This window comes from Dromaius novaehollandiae, chromosome Z (assembly GCF_036370855.1).
Source record: "Dromaius novaehollandiae isolate bDroNov1 chromosome Z, bDroNov1.hap1, whole genome shotgun sequence".
NCBI classification, from domain to species: domain Eukaryota; kingdom Metazoa; phylum Chordata; class Aves; order Casuariiformes; family Dromaiidae; genus Dromaius; species Dromaius novaehollandiae.
In genome coordinates, this window is record NC_088132.1 from 85,263,472 (window position 1) to 85,280,215 (window position 16,744).

General features: G+C 40.1%; 1 protein-coding gene and 1 long non-coding RNA gene across 3 annotated transcripts in view; one reads left to right on the forward strand and one right to left on the reverse strand.

The window, feature by feature from the left end:
* Window positions 1-1,383: 1,383 nt before the first annotated feature.
* Window positions 1,384-16,744, reverse strand: part of LOC135324927 (alpha-protein kinase 2-like) — a 62,604-nt gene continuing 47,243 nt past the window's right edge. For both annotated transcript variants that reach the window (XM_064502032.1, XM_064502031.1), the window contains 2 exons: window positions 15,830-15,878; window positions 1,384-7,673 (listed from right to left, as the gene is read on the reverse strand). In XM_064502032.1, the coding sequence (XP_064358102.1) occupies window positions 7,475-7,673; window positions 15,830-15,878 (248 nt within the window). In that variant the 3' untranslated portion in view covers window positions 1,384-7,474. The remainder of the gene's footprint in view (window positions 7,674-15,829; window positions 15,879-16,744) is intronic.
* LOC135324929 (uncharacterized) lies at window positions 8,292-12,693 on the forward strand. Its single transcript, XR_010386156.1, has 3 exons — window positions 8,292-9,139; window positions 10,493-10,567; window positions 12,460-12,693. It is a non-coding gene; the product is annotated as an uncharacterized LOC135324929 (long non-coding RNA).

Genomic DNA, 16,744 nt, shown 5'->3' on the forward strand with positions numbered 1-16,744 from the left:
GTTCAAACAGGAGACTTCATTGCTTCATTTAGTAAGGCCACAAAGAGCTACTTACCACTTGACTTCAAACAGGACATAAAACTGTCAGTGCAGACACTGAACTCCACCATCTCATGGTTGCTGTAGCTAAGGCTGCCCCGAACTTTCACATCCCTGAACGGTTTTTCCTTGTTTTGAGGATGAGGTCCAGCAGAGCACTTCTCCTCACCATCCTTCATCATCTGTGTTAGGAAGTTGTCACCAATGCACATGGATGCAAGCCTCCTGGATTGCTTGTGCCCTGCTGTGTGGTCCCTCCAGCAAGTACCAGGGTGGTTGAAGTACCCTATGAGGACCAGGGCCTGCAAACACAGAGCTTCTTCCAGTCCTCTGAAGAAGGTCTCACCTACTTCCTGATGAGGCGGTATATAGCAGACACCCATTACAATGTCACCCATTTTCCTGATCCATAACCTCTCAGCTGGCCCATCACCTATCCCTCAGATGGCATCCACCGACATAGCTGGAATCCAGCAGCAGCAGCAGAAAGGCTTCCAAAACCAGTATTCTCTTGCTGTACAAGATTCACTAAATCACAAAAATTTCACTCCCATATGGCAAACCCCACAGTAAAAAGAGCAAAGCTGCAGATACTTATGGTTTCTTTTTGAGAAGGCCTTTGGTAAGAAATAGCTGATAACTGAGGGAATCTTTGGGAATCTGTGAAGTGAGTTGGTGTGGGGGTAAGAGAACAGAAAATCCTTCTTTCCCTTTTCTCTGGCTCTGAAGGAGGAAAGCAAAAGAGACTTTGTCTGCATGGCCATCTGGGTAATGCTTCTGCAGCTAGCTACTTCTCTTCTCAACCTTTGATTGAGAGAAAGTGGAGACTGCCTTCCCTCCCTCATCCTACCTGCAGTGCTGTCCACAGAGCTTGTGCCAGTGTTGCTTGCCCTTCTGATTATTGATAAAGCAGTTTTTCCTGTTTGAAGAACATCTTATGCTGTTTCTCTCCTCCCATTCAGTGAGGCTCATGTGTTGCTTGCCTGAGCACAGTATCCATGTGCTATCAACAGAACTAGCAGGAGATTGAAAGTCTGTCATTCTGGAGTAGTTCTACCATTTGCAGCGTCACCACAGCTTATTCCACAGATTCATGCTTTTAGACATGCGAAAAAAGAACCACCACTGCTTGTACTTCAGTGGGGCAAGGGCAGGACAGGCTCCCCAGGTTCCATTTGCAATGTATTAAAGGAAACCCATTTAAAATATTCAGTCAAATATCCATGTGGGGAAACAGTTCCTAACCTTCCCCTGGTGCTCTGTGGCAGGATGATAACAGTGTAGGTTAATCCTCTCTCCCTATTATTTTCTTACTACTGTGCTCTTAAAACTCAGAATGAGAAGTCATTTTTTGAAGCTTTTATTGTAGAGCTACATGACCTTTGCAACACCCACAGATACACCGAAGTTTCTTTAGGGGAGAGAGGGAAAAAAAAGACATAATGAGCTGAATCCCTGCAGTTTACTCTTAGGTTATGTGAGGCTGATCTGCAGGGGTTATATTAAAAAGTTTCTCCCAGTAAGAACTGCATACAAAAGAGAATCCAGTCATTTTTCTCTCGCTACATGGTCCGTAAGGAATGGATTGGGGAACATACTGCCTGGTTTCTAATGGTGTCCTCCACTTTGCAGTCTGCTTCAAGTGAATAAGCATTCAGAGGCACAGCATCTGCAATACATCAGCTCCCTTCTGAGGCTGCATCCCCTGGAGCGTGGGCACAAGGGCTGCAAACATGTATCTAAGTAAGTGCTGCAATGATCTATTCACCCAAGGCTAGTCAGTCATGGAGAGAGATTCAAATCCTAAAACTTAGCACTTTGGGGTTTTTTTGTTTTTGTTTTTGTTTTCCACACTTGAAGCAGAAGAATAATCTAAGTTTTATGGCAAGGCTCTATCTTCCCGCAGAGGTTAAAAAATGCTACAGTCACTTTGGTTAAAAGTTTCTCAAACTATTCTGCACTCTAGACCTATCTACCCATATTTCAGGGCAAGACTGACCTTTTTCTGTACCAACTGACTTTCTCCTTGTGGGGGTCATTGTTATTTGCGATCTAAAGCTGGAACCAGAGTCTGCAGCTGATTCCCAACAACTCCGCACTGTTTTTTCAAAAGCTTAAGACCAGCTCTTTTCCTGAATCCTTGGAGGACTGATGTACTCTGATTCGTTTACCGATGCATCTGAACACTCCTGACGGTTTGGGTGAGATTTTCAGAAGTACTTGAGGTTCTGTTTTGGAAGGGACTGAGGAGGCCAATTTCTATTGAGCAATGACGTTCTAAGTATTCAAGACACATTTTGGAAAAAAGATCATCTTAAGTGTTATGTGCCCAGTATTTTGTGGATGTGGACCTATGCTCTAAAATCCCTTAGGTGTTCTTGAAAATATTACCACTGGAGCTGGGCTAGTGCACTTAAAAATTGGGAAAGAATAGGCAAAATCATCAATTTATCTAGAGGGAGGTATACATTTAAAAACTCAGTACCTGTAAGCCATTCATGTGATTATTTTTGAACAAGAAGAAACATCCTGTGGACGCTTTATTGATTCTCCATTCTTGAGTGTTTTATCATTGTTAGTCTGTGTAATAGAAGTTAAATCACAACACATTAGTTCATCAGCCTAAATTACAGTGGTGCCCTGTGAAAAGCATAACATTTTAAAGTTGCTATTAGAACCCAGTGCAATTTATTCATTCCGTGTGTAGTCATGAACATCTATTAATGTAATAATGCAACTGCTAGCAGCAAGAATTAAGCTGAAAGTGTTTCTTTAAAAAATGGGTTCTAGTTTCTGATTTGCTGATGTGTCTTCTGTGATTAGAAAACAGATTTATTAAACTTGCTCGCAAAAACTTTGCATGGTTCCCTTTTGTGAAAGGCTGAAAACCAGATTTTGGCTCAGATTAAAACACTGTGAGACAGGTAGATGTTCCTTCCATTCTTCTCAATGGGCCATTAAATCTAAAGCCCAGTGAGAATTTTGTTTACCCCACTGATAACTGTGATTTCACTGCTTATGATTGTGCAGACATCCAGCTGATGCATATTGGAAACAAAGGTACATCAGGGTAAAACCATGGTTCTAGTAGATGACTCTTTCTTGTGCCATTGAAGTCAACTGCACTTAATAGGACCAACTTTCTCCTCCCAGTCTGACTTCATAGCTCAGACCTCTGTATAAAGTTGAGATTAAATGCATTCAGTTTTCATTATTTTTCAATTAGCTGGGAAATACTTCCTGAAACACAGCATATAAGTATCTTGTATAACAGCAAGACTAAGGTGGGTAGAGTGGCTAATAATCAGTCTACAAATGAGTGCAATTATTAACAAAGTCTTTTTTTTTAAATCTGACACGGACATTTAGACATGGGCAGACATACGGCACGTTAATCACCATTTCCCTTCTGTTTCTGACATGCACCCTGGCACTCTCCTAGTATCCTGTCAGACTACTGGATTTTAAACTCTTTATACTATGGTAACACCAGGAAATTTCAGCAAGGAAACGGAGGATTTTTTGTGAGAGAGTCCTACCTAAAGAAGATATTCCTATATAGAGAAGATACAGAACAAGAAAGCTGAGCAAGTGTGAAAGAGGAAGAGGTAACAAGGAAACAGATAAAAAGCAATGTCTCTATTCTCTACTTCACTTAGATATATCAAAGGGCAATGATATGTGAGTACCATGACTAATCAAGGCTTTAAAACTGGTCAAGCTATCTTTAAGCTGAGGTAAGCAGTTAAGCTTTTTCTCCTTTTGGTAGCTCTAATGTCTAATTAATGTCTAATTATTTCAATGTAATTGCACTTGTAGCTGAACTCAAGGGCAATGACTAAATTTTAACAGGATCTTGTATCATTATTATAACTGAAGCTTTTGTTCTAGTAGAAGCAAATGACTGCTTTAAAACAGTGTATTGCTAGGTTTTCCTATTATCATCACTCAGAAATTCCACTGATAGAAAATCAGGAATTGTGCTTTACTCAGTGTTGTATTACATCAGCAGTGTAATGTGCCTATTAATAAACAAAATACGGCCAATAAACTCCTGAGCAGTGGAAAAGCAACCAATTTAGTTGGGAAAGATGTCTATTTAACTCAAATATGATGGCTTGTTATTATATAATGCTCACATACACATTTAGTTCACAAGATCAATAGTAAGAAAATCACAATTAGCCTTTGAGCAGTAATAGCAAATCCATCAAAATAGCAACGTAACCAGAATGTGCTCTGAGTCCCTAACTAACCGTCCATCGATGGGCTTGGTGTATAGGGACACATTCTGTGGGCTTCCCCACAGAGGAAAATATTATAAAAGATTCATTTATATTTGTTGCCAGAGCACATGAATGTGATCTTTTCTCTGGAAAGTAGCACAGAGCCTTCCAATGTACTGTGTTCCATGGATATGTGGAGCATAAAAATCATGATTCAGATCTACGGATTCTGCTGTGGTTATTCTGGCCAACAGGTGTGAAGAACAACATGGTCTCCAAGTATTTGACCAATGAATGAGGAAGAAAGGTAGGACTCAGTCCTGCAAACAACTCTGCAGGGATGGAACGATGGTTCCAGATGGGAGCCCCAAAAATCCCTCTGAGCTTAGTCACTTGCATGATCAAGACTTACTTCTTTCCAGGCAAGGATAATATTCATTGTCTCTGTGTGGTCGTCAGTAGTAAACACACAAAGTAAATGCAATAAAGTGACATATTTAGGCAGGCATGAAATATCAACAAAACTAATTCTCTGAGGTTGCAGTGGGGGGTTGCCCTGTCTCCCAGAGATCAGAAATATGAGGAAGCCGAACACTAAAAGGTGGAAAGGAAATGTAAGCAAATTTCCTTCCCAAAGACGTTACAAGGCACAATCATAACTGTTGTATCCTGAATGGCCAGCCGCCATCTGCTTTATAAGGCTAGGGAACCACTTTTCAGCTCCTACATGAAAAACAGACAAAAAACTACTTTAGGCAAAGTAAAGCTGGCCTGCAGACATACATGCATGCAGATGCACACACACAGAGCATCCGGATCAGGCAGTAGCCCCAGAGTAACCTTCTATTCTTAGCAGGGCATGAAAGAATTCAAGCTCAATGGCTATGCCAGGCTTCTCTTACCTTTTTATGCAGGTTTCTTACACTGTCCCCTTGGCTGTGATGTGCAAGCAGCCTAGTCACTGGGCTGTGTTATGTTGTCCAGCACACTGCTCACATGCATGGCTACAGAAGAACTGGAAAGCCCTGTGGTAAACTTGCCTTCCCATATCCCATATTCGCACTCTCCTCTGATGGAAAGCTGTCCAGACCAGACCTATTTCTCTAAGCCTCTCCGATCACCACAGAAAGGTAAAGAGCTAATAAGAAGAATGTCCAGAGCAAGGAGGTGCTGCAAGGATGTGACTCTTCCAGAACTTCTGCTCCATATACTTTTCTACCTCCAGTCTCTTGTGACACTTCAGGTTCTCCACAGTAGCAGAGCATTGCCATTCAACTTAATTTTAAAATGAATGAATTCCCATCCTCAGCAAATTGTAACTTTTTTTAAAGCTTTCATTCTTAATGTTTTGTCCCAGATTTCAGTCACAATGTGGTCTTTGAGCAGGGATTCAGATCTGTAGACTCAAAGATAGACTGCTTATCCATAGCTCAGTCATGGACTCTTCTGAGTTTTCACCTTCCTTTTGCATTTTCTATTTAAAACTCATCTTTCAAATAGTCTTTCATATATTTCATTTTATGTGGACTACAATACCATTCAAATTTCTGCCATAATGTTTTGTAACAGTCTCCTCTGCCTAAGTTAACAGAAAACAATTAAAAACTCACAGTTCTAGAGGGCTTTGTCCAAAGAAACATTAGGCTTTTACAATGTAGTTGTCTGTCTGACACTCTGTGCTTCCTTTACACTCAATGGAGAGAAAGAGGCACTTTTTGGTACAGTTCATCTAACCTGTTTTAATTGTCTATTTTTCAGATGACCTGAATCTTGCTCTAGATGCCATTGACTAGACCTCAGTTGACTGTAAGGGGAATCTAGGATGACTAGTCCAGGTCTTTACATCTATACTGCAGTCAGATAGTTTCTATACCTAGTGTCAGCTATCACCCAACAGTTTCTCTCCAGCTGGCACCCACAGCTTATCAATACAAAGCAGAACCTACTTCGAAATCTCTTTATCTTCTTTCAGCACTGATAGGACTCTTCTACATGGGTAGTGGTTCTTGGCACCACATTTTATTTAGTAATCACTCAGAGTTAAGAAATCTGACAGTGTTCAGTGTTTGTATTCTAAGTGTTTGGCACTGCTTTTCAACTGCCAAGCTCCAGCAAACTTGTTGCAGTCCTCCAACATGCATAGTTTGCTCCTTTGGCTTCCAATCTTCACATAAGCTACACTTAACTATGGTGGAGAACCGTATCTTTTTTGTTCTGGCACTGTCTAGGCATTCTGGGTAAATAATGCCTCTTTAGCAGTCAAGTATTGGCCCAAGGCACCTGTTATGTTCCTTCAAAAACAACTCTACACTAAATAGAAAAGTCATCACACGTATTTTAATTGTAAATATTGCAAGGTACTGAAATATCCTCCATTTCTAATGGCTCTTTTCAGATGGGAGCTGTTTAGCAGCATGGAGACTCCAAACCTCTAATCTACAACAGAGTTGGTGCAAGTGCAAAAGTACTCCACCATGGGGTTGATTGTAGAGTCAAGTATTTGGGAAGCAAGGAATTCAGTGGAGAATCACAGAAGTTGCCCAGCTTTCAGCTGGTCGGTGGTTTGTTGGTTCTCACTTTGTGAGGACCCTAAAGATATTAGCTATCTTTCTGTGGGGACAGAAGACAGGTATGTGCAATCATCAACGGCTTTATCTTGTGTTAGATGACATGTAACCAGGGAAAAAAAACAACAGGAGTAGGATCACAACTACGCAAAGATCTGGTAAAGAAAGGAATTGTTCTAGAAGAGCCTGAACAACAATACTAGTGCAAAACCTTTACTAAGTGGCATCTTAGATATATTGATGTTTACATAGCAGCTGAACCCACAGGGTCACTGGCATACACACACATGAGGGAAGATGTTCTCCAGCGACCTGCGTTCTGCACAAAGTCCAAGACTCAGAATGTGCAGATATAACTGTACAGAAGAGTTGCAAGATAATCCAGGCAGATGGCTTAGTTTGTCTCCAAAACCTAAACCAAAACCTTAACCTAGCTGGGTCCTAGAGTCAGCTCCTTTCTTTGCTGCTGGCATCAGCGTCAGAATGGCTTCAAAACAATGTCATAAGGCAAAGGACTAAAGTTATCCCCCCATCAGGTCATAAGTGCCTATCACTACTACATGTCCTCAAGAGGAGTCTTCACAAGTTGGGCCAGTATTACTCAATGCTCCGAAGAAATGAAGTCTCTGTTCTCTTACTTTCTTAGGCGCTGGGCACTGTTTTCTTTACGGTTGTTGAGTTTGGCAGAGTTTTGCTTTTTGTGGATGTTGGTTTCCTCTGTTTCTGATGAGTGGATTGGAGAGATTTCAACCCCAGCATCTCACAGTACTTATTACACTGGTGAAGGACTCTGAACTGCTCAATGAAGGAAACGGAGCAGTTGCCTTTAAAACCTTTGTATCTGTAGCAACAAAGAAAAAAACAAAGCCAAATGAAATTTCAAGATTTACTTTCAGCATAGGGGAGGCAGAGTATGACTGTTGACTCATAAGTAGCTTGGAAACATTAAGGAAGTCTCTTCCACTCATGCTGTGTTGAGAAGCATTAACTCTCTTTCACAGATAATCAAACTGAGCCATGGAGAGGTGACAGAAACCAGGTAGCCAGTAGTGACAGAACAAAGAAAAGGACTTAAGAGTCCTGGTTCTGAGGCCTATGTTCTGGCTACTCTTCTCCATTTCATTTTGTTGGGAAAGTATTGTCAGCTATCTTAGTCTCAGTAATACATAAATGAAATGCATTTTACAGCATTCTCTGTAAACAGTACTTTGGGCTGCTGGGCTGCTGTCAAGAGACAAGGTTGCAACAGGAGGTGTTGTCAGAACTACAAACTGTTTTGATGTAAATACCTCTGCAACTTCTCTGCTACACTCCTCCCTCTCCCAGGCTTCATCACAAGACCTGAAGGAGCCGAGCCTCTGGGGAAGAAGGATGTAAGGAGCATTCCTCAAGAAGACAGTCCCATCTACCCTGCACAACTCCCAAGCCACCACCATATCTCCCTCTGCTACCCTTCCTTTTTTCAGCAGGCTAGCAAAGCCAAGGAGTGGGCAGAGCACTTGCATCCCTCTTCTCTACCCTGCCACTGGCTGTGGTCTTCCCTTCTGGTGCCTTTAGATGCAAAACAGAAGCCAATGTCAGCTCCTTGGAGCTAGTGACCACTCACTGTGTCTCCCATCCCAAGGAACACTGCATCTGCTTTTTAAAGGAGTCATTCTGGTCAACCAAACTATCAGGGTGTGGAAGAGAGAACAGAGGCCAGGGTGCCCCTATCCTTGCTTGGTACCTCTCTTAATAAGCACCTGTTCTACCCTGTTCTCTTGGGTCACTGGACATACAAAATCCTGAGATGTGAACTCTGGGTTATTACTATATCAAATTAAATTAAAAAAAATTTAGCACTTTAATTAACACAACACGATCCTTGCACAGCATTCTAGAGAACTTATTTCCTCAGGCAGACAGGTCGCATAGTGCTAATGAAAACAGTACTGTCTTGAGAAGTTCAAACTCTGTCTGACAGGTAAACCTCCTTATTGCCACATATTTTGCCAAATTTTCTTGTACAAAAGAATGGTGCTAGTGATTAAAATCTAATAAAATACCTCACAACAAAAGGGAATGGTATCTGCCTGTACCTGTATCTAATTGTCTTATTTTGCATTTTTAGGGTTCCTCTACAGAGAAGGAAGAGAAAAGTTGAAACCTCAGGCTGACTTGTCCTAGCATCTCATGCGAGTTGAAAAGGCCACACAGGACACACCTCAGTGTGTCAAATCATGATATAACACATAATTCCACCTGAGAATGAAGAAAACCTCTTTGGTGGAAATGCAAATTTGAAGATTTCTCAAACATATCTAAAAGGTAATATATACTGCATATTTGGGAACATAGCAAAATGGTAATGTACATATTGCAGGCTCCATTGCCTCCTTTTAGGCCACAAAGAGGTCAGCTACAGACTTTGCTGCTGCTTTTAAAGAGGATTTTAAAGATTTCAGACAAACTATTGCGACCATGGTGATGAAGATGTTGCAGATAATTGTAAAGTGGACAGCAGACCTTCATTTTCTCAGAAATGAAATTATTGCTGCTGATTAACTTCAGTAAGAAAAGCTATTTTGGAATTCAGCTTTCTAATTATATGTATTTAAGAGTCCTTTTTGTCTTCTCATAGCTACATTTTAGTTTCAAATTCTTCTCCAAAGTCAGAGCTCTTAAATATTAAATATATATTTCAATGAAATACAGATCCAAACCTATTTTACTATTATTTGTCATATGAAGTTCTTCATACCAGACCAGGTTAATCCCTAAGTTAAACAGGTGGTTAGCCTGCCTGCTCTAGAGAAACCACTCAGCTAGCTTGGTATAAACAGCCAGATGAACCTCAAAGGGTTAAGACTTTTTTTCTCTCCTCTCCAAGATACCTGCTTATTTACCCAAAGAGAGTTTAAGAGGAGCACCGTTGTTACTTCAGGACTGTACCCTGGAGTTCTGCAAGAGGAGGAGGAAATGTGCTCTGGCTCCTTTGGGGAAGTAATAGACTTGAGACTTTATTCCTCAGTTCCCTTCCTAGATATGTGCGCCAGACACATCAGCAGAACATAATGCCCTCAGGCAAGCCTGCCTGTGCTCAGCAAGAAACTCTCTTTATATCATGCATTGATCCTGATTCCAAAAACCAGTGGGAGCAGAGCACTACACTGCCAGCAAAGGGCAGTAACTTAGACTGAAGGATTTTGATTAATTTGTCATGAATATTCAATGAACTATTGGGTCTTTGTGGAAACAAAGTCTAAATTCCCAGTGAATGCCGGTGGCAACAAATAATTTAACCAGCTGTCATTAAAACACCTTCCACTGTCATGATGTGTCACTGCTGGATGCTGCAGCACTGCATGTAACACAGATGTATTTGCCAGTATCTGAACAGATAATGAGGCTCTGTGCAGACAGTGTTCGGGTAGCATCTGCTCACTCTGATATCTGAAATTCTCCATTTCTGCTGCAAAACTGATTGAAAGGCTTCATTCCTCCCGCGCTTTGTGTAGGTGTATTCTACAAAGCCAGCAGAAATATTAATGATAAGGAATCTCCAGGGCTATAAGTTAAGTGAGAGGTTTCACTGCAGTGACTGATGGCTACTTTAATTTGTGGCTGCAGAATGACCACACACTCTTTTCTCTTGCGCTCTCTCTCGCTTTTTTTTTCCAGGTAGCCATTTTGTTGCAGCTAACGGGCATTTCTTCATGTGCTCTTCTCCCTTGCAGGAAGCTTAAGTGCTATAAGGTATGATATTATTCATTTATTTGTGGAAATAATCTTGGCATGAAAAAATTCACCAAAAAAAGTCCATTTTTATTGCGAACTAAAGAGAAGTCTCTGTACCAGCTAAATTACTAATTCTTACATCCAGTAACATTTTTGAGCAATCTGTACTGTTGCAGTAGCATTAGCTATTAATCCTCCAGAACTTACTAGAATAAAGGGCAACCTAAACTCATTAGTTTAATCACAATTTTTTATAAGGGATCTTTGATTCCTGGTTCCTTAAATTTAACTGGAGACTGTTGTCATTTCAGTGTGCACACATTCTTCTCATGCAAGGAGATCTGACTGCAGTTGTAAGTTTGTGGACTCAGCACACAATTTAAAATCAAAATGTCTCAAGTGGTGTATCTGTAAAGTTATATACTGAAGATCAGTGGCCAGATTGGAAAGGATGAATTTAATTTACTTACTTCCTAGCATCTGAACTAGTTAAAGAGCAAATATTCATAAACTGCATAAATTGTTCTCATATCTGTATTTGGTATCTGTCACTTCCTGTATGTCTTTGAAGGAACATCTAAAGAAAGAGCAGAGGCAATAGCACATGCTCAGAATATCCTATGAGTGAGAGTCACTTTAAATGAACATCTGAATGCTTTGCTAACTGACTTTAGCTTTAGGATTCAGCAAATGCCAAAAGCATTTTCAGTAAAGAGGTAAGAGCATAAATACATTGTGAACAAAAGAAGAGACCAGAACATTTGAATTAATAACGTGATTATTTTTCTTTCACTAGCTTTGCTCATAAATCAAGCCATCCTCATTTCCCTTCTCTTAAAATAACAGGTTTGCATTTGCTCTTGTGGCTAGAGATGTGGCCTAGGCACCACTCCTTGTCCATTTTGGAAGCTGAGAGGCACAAATGAGCCTAGTTTGGCTCTGCACTGTGCAAACAGCTCCAATTCTTATAATGGACCACAGAAAAATTAATCTACGGATGTGAGACCAAAGTTTTGCATCTGAGTTCTCCCAGCTGTTTGCACTTCGTTAGTCACTGCTGCCACAGAGCCTTCCTTATCACGTGCTTCCGGACTGTATCATTTCTTCTGCAGAGGCCTAATGCCCGTAGCTCTGTTCTTGTTTGGCAGGACTTGTGCCCTTAATTCAAACCATTCTGTGCTGTTATAGCTTGTGGTATGTGTAATAGGGAGGAGGTCAGCATTAGTGAATGGCTTCTAAATTGAACAGTCCATATATTGCTTTCATATGCTTTGTGCTCAGTAATATAGAACTATTGACCAGTCCAAGCCTTGAAAAATAATAATCTACTATTTTGCACAGCATGGGTTATTAATTCACTGATTAAATGATTGACAGATTAAACCAATTCCAACAGAATTCCTATCTGCCAAATCTGACTAATTGAGGGTGGGCACAAACCAAATCTTGCTTGACTCTGAGGGGGGGATGTTGAATTTAGCTCCAGGTTTACACTCCCCCATGCCTGTTGTTGCCACGTTGGGCCAAACGAAGCCCGTCAGTGCCCTGAAACCAGACCTGCAGTGCTCCTGTTAATCATAATGACTGCGGGTCACTGCGTTCTCAATTCCTCCGTGTTTGTGTTTACCACTCCCGGCTACATACCTGGGCACTTGGGCACGGCTTCTAAATTGGCTCGCTGCTTGCACTTAAAAGCCAGTCGCTGTGTTCTATTATTTTTGTTTAAGTTCTGCAAAGAACACGTTAAATATCTTATTTAAAGGATTGATTTCCTGACTCTGGTGCGCCCAAGCGGCTAAATTAAAAACACTTCTCAGGCTTTCGTGATTATAGTTAAACTTCGCCCCCCAGTGACAGAAACGTTATTGCATCTGCCTCAGTGCATTGACTAACCTACCCTTTGCTTTCAGGTTCTTTTGTTTTTCAACTCACGTACATAGAAAGGATAAAAGATCAGAATTCCTTTGAAGAGTGTTAATTGTTGAAAACATCAATCTCTCCACAACTTCTACAGGAAGCAGAGGAAAAATAAAGACACTGGACACATAAATGCTCATTCAGAAACGTTCATGCAGACTTGGAATATGAGTCTAGCCGATAAAAGAAAAGATTAATGGTAATGAGCAATGCTGAATAAATGCACAAAAATTTAATATGTGCTGTTTCTTGTGCTTGGTTTACATGAAACATTGGGGGGAAAAATAATGTCATGAATAATTCATGACAGTTGCCATATTGGCTTCTGTAAAATCATCGCTAACAGTTTGTGCCATGACATTAGATTATTTGGAAGCTTGATTATACTATGAGCACAGAGGGTGGTGGTATTTTTTCCTGCTTCTTTTTCCCCCTGATCACAAGTTTAATGTCAGAGTGAAACTAGCATTTTACTTAATTTCCATTTTGATCGGAAACAACATGAATGTTTTTCCATTCACCAAGGATCATAGAAGCATTTCCTAAGGATTCTTTTTTTCCTTGATGTATTGCTACAGGCTTAAAAGAATTTGAGAGAGAGCATGTATCCGTGATCAGTGAGGTCATTACCTCTGCAAGGGGGGGCCTAATGGTTAGAATTCATATAGGCAATTACACTCAAAAATCGTCTTTGTATTTTCTCTAACAGTACAGTCAAAGAATACCAGGATCACACTGTAATTTTTAGCCAAGTATGACTATGTATGTTCTCCCCAACATGTAAGATTTACAGTCTCTCACTGGCATGGTTGCATATTACCAAAGGTAGCAATAGGCTATAATATGGATGAATTCGGTGCACTTCCTTATTTTCCCCATCCAGGCTTGCTGAATTAAAAATCAAAGTGAAGATATTAATCCAGAGGTATCCTTTCTGGGAAATAAGCAATGAAAGGAAAATATCGGACTAGAAAAAAAGTCTCTTCCCTTGTAGCAATATCAGTAGCTATATGTCAAACAGAATGATACTCAACATTTTTAAGAGTTTTTTTTATGAAGGCAATATCTGACTGAGGTGATCCTTACCACAGCTTGCATTGTATATTCGTTTTCTCACTTCACCTTCCTTTTCCGTAGTCCAAGATTTGTTTTTATAGGAGTAATTTCTCACAGTAAACTAGATAACATCCATTAAAGCCTTTCCATAAATCTCCTAATGCCAGAGAACAGTGTTGCCTAAATAAATTTTTTATAACTTCGTTGTTTTCTAACAGGATGATGCAAGAATAATTCAACTAATTTCACTTTGGATCCACAGTTAAAAAGTAAATGTAAGTTTTGAAAGGGTGCCAGCCTGAAAATGTTAAGGATTTTCCCAGAATACTCTGGCATCAAATGTTTAGTAATTTAAAAGGCGTTGTGAGGCGTTTTTTTTTTCCTGTACCACTGGGATATAGAAAAACTCACATTCAGTACAAAGACTGAATATATGTGATCAGCTCTGTCTTTTTTTTATCAGTTTCTCATGAGAGAATATGAATTTAAAGCTCTTGTCGCAGGCATTTACCTGGAAAGCTGTGCAGTATGCCATGAAACAGAATGGTGACAATACAAATAACACAGCTTGTGTGCATGTGGGGGGAGAATAATATATAGTCATGGGAAAAAAACGTGCTTAAGGAAAGAAGTACTGGAAGAAGTACTTTTTTCTGGTTAAAAAAAAAAATGTAGCCGTTATGATTAGAGTTGAATTACTGAATGTTCTGCAATGATGTACAATTGGTAACAGGAAGTACATTACTACATGACACATTAAATCACTGGAACTCACTGCAGCATGATACTATCGGGGTAAACAATTTAGTATGTTTCAAAGAAGCGATAGATCTCTGTCTGAATAAGGATATCAATGAGAGTAATATTTTATATTCTTTATGTAAAAATGAAATAGCATTTCTCATTTTTCACCACAAAAACTGGTGGTGTTCAAAAGACAATACCAGACTGGCTATGAAATAGATTTATTCCCACTAATGCTTTGCATACATTGCCTATCATGTATATTTTCAGGGTTAAGTGCCTAGAAGCAGCCAATGTCTGATATATTAGCTCAGCAGGCAATGGGACAGAGCCAGCCCGACTGCTTCTGTGCTCCCTGGTATAACCCAGGAAGGACAGAAAGTAGATCTCTGAACAGTTAAAATACTCTTCTACAGGTACACAGTGTAATACCAGACCTGCCACAAGAATTCACCATGATTCAGATTCTGTGTGCAAAAAATCCTGGTTCCAGGAAATCTTGATTTGAATGGAGCCAAGATTTCATGCAGTGATTCTACTCCCTAACAACAGAATTTACTTACACTAGTAACAGAGAAAGTCTGTTTATTTTAATTGTTGTTTATGCAGCATCTCAGCAACATAAACAAAACTGATATTGCCATTCCAAGGGGAGAATGGCGTTTGCCACAGAAAGAAGGAGATACAGGGAATAGGCAAACCTGTGAGACGGATTAGAGAGGACGGACCTGCTGTTCATGTTGCAGCAGAGGGGATGGGATGGGTAGTGGTGACAGTTCCTTCCCACAGTGGTAAATACTACATCCAGACTCTTCTTCAGCAGAGCGCAGAGCAGTAGCTGGCCTGGCTTTTTAGGCAGTAGTACAGATAAAGCGGACATCAGGACCATGGCTGTTTTGCTGTCCCCCTCCCTCCCACCCAACCTCTCTCTTTCCAGCAACTAGCTACTTGGAATGACTGCCTGCATTGCCTATTTCTAGCAATGGCTCTGTTCATGGTATATCCAGAAGCTTTAATTAATAAAAACTTTGGAGAAGTGGAAGAAAGTTAGAACATTAAAGGCCTGTATCTTTATACATATGTTAGGGCATGCTGGATTCAGAGACCTTCCCTCTGTGGTCATAAGCTCTCAACAGCACAAACACCAGGTCTTCCCCTGTAAATCAAGCTGGATCCAGTGCTGGCACTGCTTCTTCAGCCCTACCTTTCTCTAGCTGATACACCACCAAGTAAAGGGGCTTGTCTGGAAGTCACCTGAGACCTTGATTTCTCTCTTGAGATGCCCTTTGAATAAACCTATTTTAAGGGAGGCAAAAAGGAAAAGCAAAGCAAAATCTATAGCATATCCCCTTTCTTCTATAATTAAATGAACGTGTTTCCCTTGAAGTAGGGTTCCTATAAATATGAACAAAAAGAAGCTAAAAGAAGTCAGATGAGGACAGTTTTTTTCCACAGTAAAACCAAAAATAGATTTCCAATGCACCCTCCCCCAACATATTTACGCTGTGAAGAGTTTGACATGTAAAGCAAAACCATGCCGTTGAGAAATAATTTTTTACTCACCCTTTAGTCAATGTTGCTATGCCAACGTCAGTTAACTTCATTCCTACACCTACAAGGCATCAAGGAAAAAGAGAGCTTGCATTACACTAGCATTTCTAGGAATATCTTCAGATTTAAAAGAGCCATAGATAGAGGTATTAAAATATTATTTATTGATTCATGTTTTTCATTTTAATTGTCACCATTTTGACAGAACATTTTAACGTATCTCAGTTCAAAATAGAATGTTTGTGCTCTGTATCACTAAGAATTTCTAGAAGTCAGTCTCACTACACTATGTTACAGAAAGCAAGGTGATAAATACAGCATAAGTTGTCTTCTGTGCTGGATAGTCACTGGGGGGATACATGCTGATAACCGCATTTTAAGAGAACATCTGTAATCTTTGCATATGCCAGGTTTTGTGGTTTTGTCTGTTTTGCAAACTTGGACCACAACATATATCAATGCGAGAGTTTGCTTTTCTAATCAACCTGGTCAATCAACCTTGGATTTACTTTTTGGGGGAGAGATTCAAAAGCCTTCTTCATTCAATGTTTCCAGAAACTTTTATTTTCTTTACCTTGTCCCTTCATTTGTTTCATAGGCAAAATCCAGTCCTGTAGTATGTGGATTTTTTGTACAGAAAAATGATGGTCTCAATACCATTTTTCTTTTAACAATACCCTAAGAAATCTCAACCAGGATGCCTGAATAATGCAGCCTAGATACTCAAATGATCGGGTGATCAGAGAGGAAGTATGTTTCTCTTCAACAGCAACAGAGGTATATTGTCCTTCGTGGCAGCAATCATTATAGAGGCTCAGATAACAGATCTGCTGTTGTGCTTCCCTCCAGCTAGCACTTTGCCATTTCTTCTCCCTTTTAATTATTTCAGGGGTCTTCTTTAGATGTTTTGTTGCTAATTTTCCTGGC